Below are 13,555 nucleotides of genomic sequence, written 5' to 3'. Positions count from 1 at the left end.
TGCATTATTTCTGTAGCATGTGCCTACACAGCATGTTACGTTGGATAAGGCTATTATGTGCAGAATACATTAAATAACTATTGCAATATTCACATGATTACGTTAGGTCTGTCTAGTGGGTTGTCTCACAGACTGTTATTTTTCTGATAGCTGTCATTGGGGTAATGAAACCTGCAAGAAACCTTGCAGAATAAAGGAAAATAACTTTTTTGATGGGAAGCTGCCTCTGAATCTCGTGGTTACAAGTGAGCTTATGCCCTGAAATACAAGGTTATATGAGATGGGATTCAGTTTGAGGTTTAAGAGGAGTGGTTGTCTGTTTGTAGGTGATGTGGTGGAGATTTAGTTGGTGTTCAGTGAAAGGTAGTGAGGGACCCGAGTCACTCTGAGTGACTATTCCGAAGTATTGGCTTGATATTCCTCACTCTTTTGCAGCTGTTCTGCTGTCCAAGGGAGGTACATTTTTTTTCTGTGTCATATATAAAGTTGTATGGATTCACCAATCCCTTTCTGATAACAGAGGTCACCGAGAACTTGGATTTACTGCTAAGGAATACTTAGTATATATCTGGCATTTTTTAATAGATATGCCTATCCTTAATATTATTGCTAGCCCTGGGTCCACATGGGATCCAGCGCAGCTTATGGATCTACTCAGGGCTTTAGAAACATCTTCAAATAGTAACACCAGGCTGACCTCTGCATGACTTAGCTATCCTGATGCCACCACCTGAGCTTTCTAGTTAAATAGTCCAACCTTTCTATCTCAAGTTTCCCTCTTGTCTTTAAAGAGTGTTGTTAAGTCAGTAAATAGCTTTTGCCTCCCAGTGGTTACAGATCAGTTCCCAAGTGTACCGAGTTTGGATTCCTGGAAGTACTGCCTCTGAATCCTGTTTTAAATCAGGTTCTGGCTGCTTGCTGCTGTTAAACATCCTGTAGTAGTTTTTAATAAGAGTTCAGGTGTTAGTACAGCTGTTCCAAGAAAACTCAAGACGGAGTAATTACAGTCTGGTTCCCAAGTCTCCACCTTGTATTTTAGTTGGATATCTTATATTTCCTGTTGTGGAGCCTGGTGCTGAAAGGCTTTTAGTTGTTGAATTTTAGTAGTGGGCGTGTCTGACCAGAAGTTGTTCCTAGTTATAAGGCATTTTGTAGTGTAATTTATGAAAATTGTTATTTGGAAATTTATGATCAAATATTGAAGAGTAGTAACGTTTCAGGCGCAACAAGAACTTTCTAAAATAGTTTTGAAGGGTATTATCTTTTATTAAAAGCTTCAGCTATAAAGCAACTTTCAGAATCAACGGGGGTTGATTATATAATTTACACTTTAAATTTTTTAACTTTTGAGGTTTTATGTATGTTACAGTGTATCCACAGAGAATTTTGTGATGTTTTACTGCTAGGCAGCTACAGATTTCACATTTCATGCTTCGAGTCTGAGGTTATGTCATTACTTAGAAAAAGTGTCACCAAATCAGACTGTACGTAAGACCTTTGGAATTGACTGTGTATTCAGTAGTTTGCAAATGAGCACTGATATTTAATCAGGATGATCGCGTGAATACTTGTGACGTTGGTAGGACTCTGCTTAGTTTCTGGAGGCCGCGGTGTTGGATTTGAGCAGAAGTGTGGGAATTCACACAGAATCTTATTTCGGGGTTTATTTCCTGAGTGTGAAAATAAAGCGCGAAAGTGATCATGAGATGCTTCTGTTAATTCTGTCTAGGTAAAAATCTGTTTTCTTTAGCTGCGAAGCAGGAGCTGGGGCGGGTTTCTGCTGGGGGCCGTGAGATGGCAGCGTAGGCCCGGGAATGCAGCCGCTGCCAGCGCCGCGCTTCGGCAGGGCGAAGCCCTGGGACCACACCCGGAGCCTCTCCTGATGCTGTAACTCGTGACGCCACGTAAATGTCAGAAACAAATAAGAAAATGAACCTAGACCAGATTCGTTTCGGGGAGTTTCGATTGCCAAAGAAGAAGAAAAAATTCAGGGAGGAAAAAAATTCCTGAGATCTCACTTGTTGGATTAGACCCAAATGACTTCAAACAGGACTGGTTCAGCACAGCAGAGCAAAACCTGGATTGTAGTTGTTAGTGATTCTTAGATATTAGGGTCCACAGCATCTTAAGGCTCAACTGTAGAAAGGCTCCATCATCCTTACGATCTCAGAATACTTATATGGGTCTCTTTTTGGCGCTCTTTTCTTAAAACTCTGGGCAATGTGCACAGAATGTAATAGATGTTTTGCAGCTTAAGAAATACTGATTTAGAACAAAATGCTAATAGTCTGGAAGGGTGAGCGTGTTTAAGAAGTAAGAAAAGGCATGGAAAAAAAAAGAACATACTAGAATAAAGGAACGCTGGAAACAAGTGGAATAGGCATGGTGTTGTTTTCATATCTTAAAAAAAAAAATCTCTTGGGTTATATATATAACTAACTGCTTTTCTGCAAAGCCACCACTCCTGGAAACTGGTTTAACAACTTCCGCTTCAAAATATTTGGACAATACTTGCCAGAGAGACAGCCATGCCCTGAGGAACTAAAATGAAACAGAGGGGTTGGAGTGCTGTTACTTGTCCTATTCCAAACCAGTTTGGCTGAAAAGTGTGTGCTAGTGGGAAATCTGGCTTGGTGTTCCAATCGTCAAGATGACCTAGTAGGGGTCTTTTCCTTTCCCTGCACCATGACGCAGAGCCTGCTTTCTGTCATAAAGGTTGTCATTTCAGAGAAGGTGCAGCCAAAACCACTAGTCTCACGTTAATCTCTGTTTTCTACTGCTTACAGTTCTCTTTGCTTTTAATTAATTTTTGTTTCGGACTTCTAAGGTAATGTGAAGCAAAATCTCATTTTCAAGGGAGATGCTTTTTCATCCTGACCGCTGGGGTAATATTCTGTTAATGGTTTGCTTAATGGCAAGGGTGATATGTATGTGCTTAACATTGGAAATAAAAGATGTACAGAGAACCAGGCATGAGATAAATTCACTACAGGTTATTTTCCTAAGATACCTGTTGCTGAGATTACCTGTTAGTAATCTGATTGTGGACTGCATGTCAGTGCTGCAGCATTTTGTGTTGTAAGGATTATGATCTCCACAAATGTTGTGAAAATAGCACATTTTGTATATAGCTTTTCAAACCTAGGAATATTAATATGGCAATTATTTTGGTGGTCAGTGACTTAATAATGAAATTAGTCACAGTCTGATTTTTACTTTGATACAAGTCTTTTGCTAGGAAAAGTGTAAATATAGAGGCTTGGTCTGAGATACCTAGTTTGTGAAGTTGTCGATCAGGCAAGAGAGATTATTAGTTATAATTGTTTCCAACTTGGATCCTGGTCCTATCCTAGGGTTTTTCCCACAGGAGTTCTCAGTTTATCCTCTCTTGCCACAGAGACTCATTCCCATCTGACATATCTTGATGCTACATGACAATCAGTTATCAATATTCAGTCTCTTTTGCCCCACATTTCAAACCATGTTCACTGAGATGCTCCAGTACACATGATAACTTGTAGTGATGTCACTGTTCCCAGGAATAATCAAAGTAACCGGACATCTGAGCTCCACAGCAACATAACCTCATCATGCAATTGAGCAGCAGCTGGGGATATTAACCTTTCAAAATAGCCACCTCCTAGTGACAGTGTTGTCTGTCTTGATCTTTCCTCTATCCCCCAGAAGAGTCTTAAGCAAAGAGGCAAAACAGGCTTTCCAAAGGAGCCTCTCCCTTCCTGTCCTTTGGGAGGTGGAGACTCTGGTTTTTCAGCCCATTCTTCCAGCCGAGCCGAGCCGAGCTCAGATTTTCCTCTTGGAAAATCATTGCTCCAGCGTAATCCCTGCGTCAAGCAGATCATCTGAGATTCAGAGTTCTGGTTCTAGGTGCTGCTGGTAAATGACCTCATGCCATTGGTGTGATGCTGTAAAAAAATCATTGGACTAGGGTTACATGTCTGAAGACAAATGTACGTGCTTGGTCAGAATCATAGAATCATAGGATCATAGAATAATTTAGGTTGGAAAAGACCTTTAAGATCATCGAGTCCAACTATAAACCTAACACTGCCAAGTCCACCACTAAACCATGTCTCAAAGCACCACATCTACACATCTTCTAAATACCTCCAGGAATGGTGACTCAACCACTTCCCTGGGCAGCCTGTTCCAGTGCTTTTGGTGAAGAAATTTTTCCTAACATCCAATTTAAACCTCCCCTCGCGCAACTTGAATTACTCCCACTTTAGCAAGGAAGAACAATTGAATAAGACAATAAAAAGCAAAATTTATGTGGCTGACTACCATGACTTTTTGGTCAAGAAGAACAAAAATAGCTGTGGAATACTTAATGTTCAGAGAGTATAAAAAAAAATTTAAAAATTAATTTCCAACAATGTGCCATATATGGCCTGATGTACCACATCTCAAAGATATGCCAGAATATGCTTTCAGATATCCTCCTGGGGAAAATCAGAAAATAAGTGCAAAAATTAGAAAAATAGGAAAATAGAAGAGAATACAAATAGGAATGTATTGTATAGTTGTTTATTTCTTCCATTATTTTAAGCTAAGAAATAAACAAGACAGGAAGATATAACCCAAGAATATGTCTGCTGAAGTAAGTATTGACTGTAGACAGTAACAAAATTTTAGCTGCCTTTTGAGCAAATGAGGAACCTTAAAATCATACATGCTTTTGAAAATGGTCTTGTCCTCTAGACAGACACTGTAGGAGCTTCCCTTTGGTATAGAGATACTTGAGTTAATTTTAAATGAGCTATTGAAGATACTGCTGGTAGGTCAGTCGTGGTTCATCATTATGACTGTGAGTACTTATGCTAGGTAGTTTTATGCTAGCTAGCTCTGATATTTGTTTTTTATACAGAAATCAGCTGTATGTAGATGTCTGCAGATCAGAAGCTCCACAAACTCTTCCTTATACTTATTTACAATCTGCTGCAAGTGAGCTTCTGTGTCCTTCTGTGGTGCAAATGCATACTACTGGTTCCTACAAGAGCTCCATTACAGGAGCTGATAATGGTGAACCATGATTTAAAATTACATCATGTCAGAAATTGTGATTTAACTTGAATATGTGTGGGATTTGGACTAAAAGGTATGTTAAACTTGCTAATCTAACCACAACTGTATGTATTTTCTCATATGATTTTTTTTCAATAGGGTCAAGTTCATTATCAAAGATTTAAAGTGATGGAATATGGTAAGTGTCACTTAAGGGCATTTAGTAGTGACGAAAATTGGTAGTTGATGCTCCATTAATTTAGACTAGCTTCCCTTGACTAGCACAAACCTTTTGAATACTTTTGGAAAGTCTAATTTCCAAATCTCTAGCCTGTCTGAGACTGACGCTGTGTCCTGGAAAAACCATCGTCTTATCAGCTGCCCTGTTTATCTTTGTTAGTCTTAATGACCTACTACTGTAGTGTCTGGACGTCATGCAATCTTTAAAATACTTATCTTAAGCCTATGAGATGCAGTTATTGTCCCTGTTTTTATAGGATCATGAAGGCAATGTGTTCATCCCCAAATATCTGTATAGTGTCTGATCATGGAGCTTGTTGATGACTCTGTAAATGCTGAATAGGCTAAATATTTTATATTTGAGCCTTACAAGCTTGTGCGCAGGCTGCTTTTATGATGCTTAGTGTTATCCTTTCAACAAAAAGTCTTAGTCTGAGGCACGCATAGGGTTGGGTTAAAATTGTTTCTTACCTTATGTTCCTCAGGAAACTGTAGTAGTCTTTATCATATTAAATTTCTACCCTTATTACTTAAAAAAAAAAAAGAGATTATTTCTGTGTGAATTTAATGCTTTCTGTAATTTTTTTTTTAGTTTTACCAAAATTTGATGTTATGATAACAACACCATTATACTACTCCTTGAGAGAAGAAGATGTAACTGGTGTTGTCACTGCAAAGTAAGTAAATCATTGATACCATTGTCACCCTCACTCTTAAGAAAATTACTGGGGGGTCTAAGTGTCAAAGTGAAAACTTAGGTTTAGAAGTTAAAAAGTGCTTTCTAGTCAAAATTAGTTGTCTAGCATCCATTTCTAGTTACTAGATTTTGTTGTAACAATGTTAGATAGATTTCAGATTTCTAGTTAATGTTTTGGACTGGTAAAGGTATTTAGCTACCTTATTCAGAAAAGGTATTTAGCATTTTTAGCTACCTTGTTCAGAAAATTTATCTAGTCTTTTGCTTATAATGAATACTTTGAGGACTTTTTTTTGTTTGTATGGTGCTCTTGTGGTGCTTTCCAACTTATCATGTCAAGGTCTGTAGGTAGAGTAGTTATATTTTATTAGACCACTTGGAAAATTATGCAAACTTCTATCCACGTCCTTCTTGATACAATTTATACACGTCGTGGATTTGAAATATAGGGTTCTTCTGCCTATCAAAATACTTATACCTGTAAATGGGTGAAGAATTAAAACTATTGAGAAATTCAGAAGAGACTTCACTGTAGACTATTGTATAAATTTTCTATTTTTCAGCTGAAAAAATATCTAGACAAAAAATTTAGTCTGCATTAATCTTAAATAGAAATTAATTTTATTTTAGGAAGATGAGAGACAGAGCTATGTGATAGATCCATTCAAGATGACCCGAAATAAAACGTCTTTCATGGATTATTTCATTCCATAAAATACATACCTTCTAAACAAGCACTCCATTTATAAGTGATATGCAGAAATGATTGATTAACAAGCTATTTAAATTAAATGTTTGGACTTTTGAGAAAAAGCTTACATATAATATCAGGTATAAGCCTGACATTATAAACCATCTAAGTTTGTCATAAGGGGCTATTTTTCAAAAAAAGTTTTCCTCAATTTTTTTCCCCATTCTGCTTTTCTTTTGGAGTCCATTGTATGCCAATGTGAATTTGGTTTTCAAAGTTCTTCTGGTCTTCCACAAGGTGTTTGTCTCTTTCATTAGGTATGCTCACAAGGTATTTGAAAATGTCTCTGTCTGCTGCAATAAATCCAGACTTGGATGCCAGTGAATTGGCTAAGATTGACTCCCAGCAGTGCCAAAATTTTACTGATACGTCATAATTATTCATAGGGAATGACACAACTCCTGGTGACTGTTTTTATAGGCATAATGCCTCTGTGTACAAAGAGTTTCTATGTCCCTTGCACTTGTAGAAGTCATAAAACCCTTTTCCTTTCTCATCTCTGCAGTATTATTGGATTAAGTACAGGGATGCCACCCAATGGCGGTATCATTTCAAGGTTAATGGCAGCTTATTACTGTAATTAGGTCTGCTTGGAAAGACTGAGTTCAGCTGCAAGACAGTGCTATCAGAGTCCTTTTTGTAACTACGCTATTTGGTTATTTTTTTCCTCTGCTTTTCAGCTTTGGTATTTCTTAAGTGGCTGCCAATCAAATACATAATGATTTAAAGTACTTAAAGTTGTCACATCTGAATGTATTACTACTGATGGACTAGGATGATTCAGGGTTTTTTCCCTCCCCTTTCTCTGTCTGAATCTGATAATGTCATGTTTCTCTTATGTATAACTTGGAAACACTTATACAAAATTTTTATTTTATTACTGCTCATTGACTGGAGATTGCTAAAGACATCCTAAGAAGCGAATATGTTACAGTTTTCAGGTTTGCCACAGCTGCAAATTATGTTTGCCATGTAATAATGACATGATTGCTTTGGACTGGGATTAATAAATAATTTGAGTACAAGTATCTTGAGATCCCTCATTTTGTGCTAGCAGCATTTGGGAAGCATAACAATTTCCACTTCTTGTATCCCATTTTAACTCTACTGCATATTAGTTATGATGCTACATCGGTGTTCTGTTCAATAGCTTGCTTCCAGCTTAGCTTAATATAGTTAATTTTCCTACATTGTACACCTCATAATAATAGTAATAGGTTTATAGAGCTCGTGTGGAGGAAAAAGCAGCACTGTATATCTTCTCTAGGTTTTGGGCTTCTGACTTTAGTGTCAATAAACTGGTCTCAGTATTGAAAAGTCCATGTCTCGTGGTTTGACCCCATCTGCCAGCTAGAACCACGCAGCTGCTTGCTCAATGTCCCCAGTTGTGATGGGGGACAGAATCAGAAGCGTGAAAGCGAGAAAACTCACGGGCTGAAATAAAGGCAGTTTAATAAGTAAAGTAAAAGCTGTGCATGCAAGCAAAGCAAAGCAAAGCAAAGCATTCATTCACTACTTCCCATAATCAGGCAGGTGTTCAGCCATCTCCAGGAAAGCAGGGCTCCATCACACATAACAGTTACTTGGGAAGACAAATGCCATAACTCCGAACGTCCCCTTCCTTCTTCTTCCCCCAGCTTTATATGCTGAGCATGTCACATGGTATGGGATATCCCTTTGGTCAGTTGGGGTCAGCCGTGCCAGCTGTGTCCCCTCCCAACTTCTTCTGCCCTCCCAGCCTGCTCGTTGGCAGTGTGGTATGAGGAGCAGAAAAGGCCTTGACTGCCTAGCAACAACTAAAAAACATTAATGTGTTATCATCACTGTTTCTCATCCCAAATCCAAAATACAGCACTACACCAGCTGCTAGCAAGAAAGTTAACTCCATCCCAGCTGAAACCATGACACCATGTTTCAAAGTGCAAATGTGTTCTAGCCATGTTTGAGGCCAGGGAAGAATATTTTAGTAGAATCTTTTTCCTTGAGAGCTCTTTAGGATCCCAAGCCCTGGAAGCAATGCATTGTTTGACTTTGACTGATGTGTTTCAGGTACACGTATGGAAAGCCAGTGAAGGGAACTGTAACGGTCACTTGCCTTTCTGTCTCTTACTGGACAAACAAGCGAAACATAACAACAACAATGGAGGTGAGACTTCTCATAGCAGTTAGTAGTGTTTTAGACTTTAAGCCTGTGTCTCCTTTTGTAGGTTAAATACGCCTGGGACCATTCTCAAGTGCTGAGTTCAGCTGACATGGTCTATGTGACTTGCATGGATAGCGTTAAACTCTCTTTAATTTCCAGAACAAAGTGGCTACATTCATACTGCTGGTTGGGAATGATACTTGGCTGCTGTGGTCCCTTGAACTGTGCCTGGAAGTTATTTTGGAGAGTGCTAGTTGGCCCAGGTAGAAAAACTTTCCAGGAGCTACTGTAGCAGCTTAGGTGATGGAGAGCAAATGCCCAGGAACGCTCCCTGGCCCCGCGTGTGCCCCTGCACACTCAGCCCTGCATTACAAGGCCAGAGGAGACCATTGCAATTGTCCAGGTGGAGCTCTAGCATGGTACAGACCAAAGCGTTTTGCCTACTAATTACCTAGTAATTACATTGGAGTTACTTTACTAGATGTAACCTGGAGCATAAGATTTAGAAAGGCATGCAGTTTTCATCTGAAGGCTGAAAAGTGTTGATAGATTCATGGCATCCTTTTGCAAAATCGGGCCTTTTACTTTTGAGCTGTGGGCTACGTTTAAAACACGTTCAATTTCTGCTAAATGGTGTGCCTGTCGGTTTCTGTTGGCTGACTTCAGCAGCTGGCTGACTTCGGTGCCTTCAGCAGCGCTTAGCCTCAAGAAACTCTGAGCTCAGGGATGTTGGATAGGGTGTATCCCCCTCCTCAGGCAGGGAGCTGTTTGTTGTATTTTTCTGTAAAACATAGGCACCACTGCTCTTGCCACGTAGGCTTGGATAATTCTAGATATTAGGAAAAAAAAAAAAGTTACTTTCTCCATAAGGCATCGCTGGATCTAAAAAGTCATGAACTTCTACTGGATTTAATAAAAATGGTTACTGAAAGCAAAAAATAAAGGTCAGCATTCAAAATTTTCTGGTGTTGACACTCCAGAACTTGTATGTGGGGAAAGCTACAGGACTTAACCAGAAATAAGCTGTTGTGGATGAAAAGGTTTCCTTGTCTTTGCTCGTTCAACAACTTTTTTTTTTTTTTTCTGCATTGCAGATAAACGGATCTGTGAATGTAACCTGTAACAAGCTTATGTTGCAAAACTTGAACACTGATCAATCGTGGCACCAAGGTGACAGTGATTACATGGAGCCAATAGAAATTATTGCTGTGGTCACTGAGTCACTCACAGGTATGTGGCTGTGTGAGGTCTTCTGAGAGAAATCCAAAGAGTAGGTGGTGCTGGAAGAGCTCAACACTATGTGGAAGGGCTTGGAGCGCTGGAAAAGCATCATGTGCTGATGGCAGTGTGAACCATCTACATGCAAATATATTACCTGAGAAAGTATATTATCTGAACTGTTGCTTGCCTAGATACTAGGTAGTTTAACCAGCTCTTAACTCAGCTGAATATAGTTCTATGGTAAATGATTTATTAAATAACCAAGAGATATGTTCAGATGCGGGCTTAAAATCAATGACTGATCATTTTTGGTGAGAAGAGCAGGCATGAAGAATTGCTAGCATTAGCTTGAGTCTTACAAACTTAAGTTTAATCATAAACTTACCTTACTTGTTTGTTTGTAAACCACATCAGTAGAAAGAGCTCTCTGGCCCCGTGTTTTACACTGTCTTTACCCTCTTCTAGATTGTCTGATTTGCAAATTGAGCCTTTCTGTGAGTTCATATTCCACTGCACTTTGTGTATTAAAAAAAAATATCATTTGTACAAATTTTCTACCGTCCCAGAAAGTAGATTTCATTACAGAATTTCTGTAGAAAATCTGGCAAGGTGAAGTTGGCTGATTTGGGATTCTTAAGTTCCTTCCTTGTGTCATTCTGACATAGTCTGTGTGGAGTAGAGCACTGTAGTATGGCTTATTTCGCATTGTGGAGGACAGTACCAATATATACACCACCTTTGTACTGATCCGTAGCTGGAAGAATGGAGAGAGAGAGGACTGGAAATGGAGAAAAATGTGATAGAATTATTTAAAAATCATGGTCAGTAAATAGTATTGCTACTAAAAGAATATGTATGTTAAAAGCACGTTGTCTAAACACATACAATTATTCAACAGGAATCTCCCAAAATTCAAGTACCATCATATTTCCAAAGCAAAGCGACTATTTTATTGAATTTTTGGACTACTCTAGAGTTATAAAACCTTCTCTGAACTTCATAGCTACTGTAAGTTCTTTTGTTTTATTATGATCTGTACATAAACAAACGTGACTTCTTCTCCTGTAATTTTGCTTAGATGCCAAAGTTTGCCTCAGATTTTTAAGTGTAATTTACAGATTTGTTTTCAGATTACCTCTTTTTCATGATACGTATCGGCAAATACTAAACTTAGAGGTGTTTGCTCTAGAAAAGGATAAAGTGGTCGGGAATGCTGTAGTGTTGGTGGGATATATTTGAGTGTAGGTTGTCAGCATTCTTATGGAAGAGAAATCTTTTCAGTTTCTAGCTGATTGTTTTCTATTAGGTGACTGTGCTTTAAAACAATAGAGTAGTTATTGAGTCCCAGCCCTGCTAATATTTGTATATGGAAGTGTGTGTATATATACACACAAATACATACTTTATATAAAGAATGTATATATATAACTAAGCAGCTGTTACAAATTTCAGTAAAACTCATCAAACCACATGCTCTCAATGAGTGTCTTTTTGGCTTTCTGTCCTGCCTTTCGCATACCAGCTGCAGTCCTCTCATGGAAGTATTTCGTGTTCTTCCTGCTGTCCATAGTCTGCGTTCAGTATTTCTACATTTAGCAGAGGTTGCATATTGTATCACTGCACTTTGCTTGAAAAAAGGAATTGACTTTACAATTCTTGAGCCTTTACTGTGTAGAAATCAGACCTAAATACCAATAAAATATGCTGAATATGCACTTTCAGAGTAGATTGGCTCAACCTGTAGCTTTGTGCTAGCCTGATCATTTGGGTCTTTGGATTTTGTCTTTTTTATCTTCCTTGCCAGCATCCCAGTTTGATTCCAGTTCTGACCTGCTGCTTCTGCCTCTTCCAAAGATGAGCTGAGTGAGAGGTAGCTGAATCATTTATCAATGCTTGCAGCTAGGAGAGAAGGAGATATCAGTTACGCTCCCAGAGGAGTGTGAAGGAACAGCTGCTGTCTACGTGTGCTGTACAGAGAGCAGATAGGAAACTAATGGCAGAATTGGAGAGGTAATGGAGTGACAGACCTCTGGATTGAAAAAGAAAAGGGAAACATTAGTTCAGTGCTTTTAAATGTAGAAGTTGAATTTTTGGAGTGTGTAATGCAGAAGGAGAATGGTTTTATTATGGATGAGAATCTCTTTGAATATAGGAATAAAGGTTGATGTGAGTTGTAGTGCTGATTGATGGATGCTGGAGAGAAGAAGTTACAGACTGTCAATTCTGGGCCTGTTTTAAGTCTTTTCTTCAGCTCGTTTGATGAATCTATAAAGACATCTGGCTCGGTATCATCTCTGCTCATCTGACACATTTTCCTGCACATGATGTAATGTTAGGTTGTCCTTTGTGGTGGTGGTGGTGAGATACAAGTGATAAAATTAAATATTCAGGCTTTAGGTAGGATGTGCATAATTTGCCTGAGTCAAGCATTTTCAACAAGAAGAGTAATTGGGAGAGATGAAAGGCAGGTCATCTTTTGGGTTCTGTCTGCTTCACTTTTGCTCTTTTTTTACTCCCTGAAGTTATGAATAATTTTGTACTTGGCTGACTTGCCTGCCTGCAGTACTCTCAAGGGATTAAATATGAAGTTATTGATGTGTCAGAACTCTGAGGATTCCCTTGTTTGTTTGATATGCTGTGAGTGCAAATATTACTGTTCTGTTCTGGGTTGTGAATTTTAGTTTTAGGCTGTTGATAGGTGTTTTCTTTCTTTTTGCTTTTAGATAAAGGTGACACGTTCTGATAGCAACCAGCTGACAGCTGAAGAGAGGCAGAATCTTGTCACAATCACTGCACAACAGTCAGACTTGATTTTTCACCACTCTTCACTTTCTCACCTTGAGAATGAAGCCACAGAGGAAAGAAATCTGACAGTCCATGTCCTCAATTACACAGTCCCAGAAAATGGAATTATTGATATTGAGTTTCCAATCCTGTCTAATACAAAAACTCTGAGAGTTCAGGTATCGCTTTGTAATATGTTACTTTGGAACAGCAACACACCAAATTGAGCGGGCTGTGATCCATGGTATGCTGTTCCTGCCATCTGCAACAGCTGATATGTCACCTACTGTTATTTTCCTTACTTATATTCATATTGGAGCTGGAAAGAAAGTGATGGATCCTGTCTAAAAGTGATCTAAATAATTGCACCAAGATAGCAGGGGAAAAAAGAAAACAGATACCCAAAGCAGGCAATAAAGTGGCCATTTATTGCCATTAAGGCTACCATGCTCTTGTAAACAGTAACATATACATGAACATCACACAGATTTTGCTGTTTTGTTAAGAGCTTTGTTTTACATTGTCTTGCAGGCAGAGTTCCTCAACAGTAGGACTGACATAGGTGTTTACGACGTGTTCAGCTCCCCCAGCCAGACTTATCTCCAGGTTAAAACAAAGAGCCAGGATATAAAGGTACAGTCTGAGACAAAACTTGCCAAGATAAGAACAGTTCAAGTTACTTTTCATGTTTCCATGC

At 38.7% G+C, this 13,555-nt stretch overlaps 1 protein-coding gene across 1 annotated transcript in view; it reads left to right on the top strand.

Moving 5' to 3' along the window:
• The window catches only part of CD109 (CD109 molecule), an 81,178-nt gene that overhangs the window by 22,907 nt on the left and 44,716 nt on the right, over positions 1 to 13,555 (top strand). Inside the window, exons 6-12 of the mRNA XM_054197202.1 lie at positions 5,182 to 5,221; positions 5,855 to 5,939; positions 8,760 to 8,856; positions 9,948 to 10,083; positions 10,973 to 11,082; positions 12,798 to 13,037; positions 13,390 to 13,491. Of these exons, the coding sequence (XP_054053177.1) occupies positions 5,182 to 5,221; positions 5,855 to 5,939; positions 8,760 to 8,856; positions 9,948 to 10,083; positions 10,973 to 11,082; positions 12,798 to 13,037; positions 13,390 to 13,491 (810 nt within the window). The remainder of the gene's footprint in view (positions 1 to 5,181; positions 5,222 to 5,854; positions 5,940 to 8,759; positions 8,857 to 9,947; positions 10,084 to 10,972; positions 11,083 to 12,797; positions 13,038 to 13,389; positions 13,492 to 13,555) is intronic.

Source organism: Rissa tridactyla, chromosome 3, assembly GCF_028500815.1.
Source record: "Rissa tridactyla isolate bRisTri1 chromosome 3, bRisTri1.patW.cur.20221130, whole genome shotgun sequence".
NCBI classification, from domain to species: domain Eukaryota; kingdom Metazoa; phylum Chordata; class Aves; order Charadriiformes; family Laridae; genus Rissa; species Rissa tridactyla.
The sequence above is the reverse complement of the archived record's forward strand: the minus strand, read 5'-3'. Positions and strand labels throughout refer to the sequence as shown.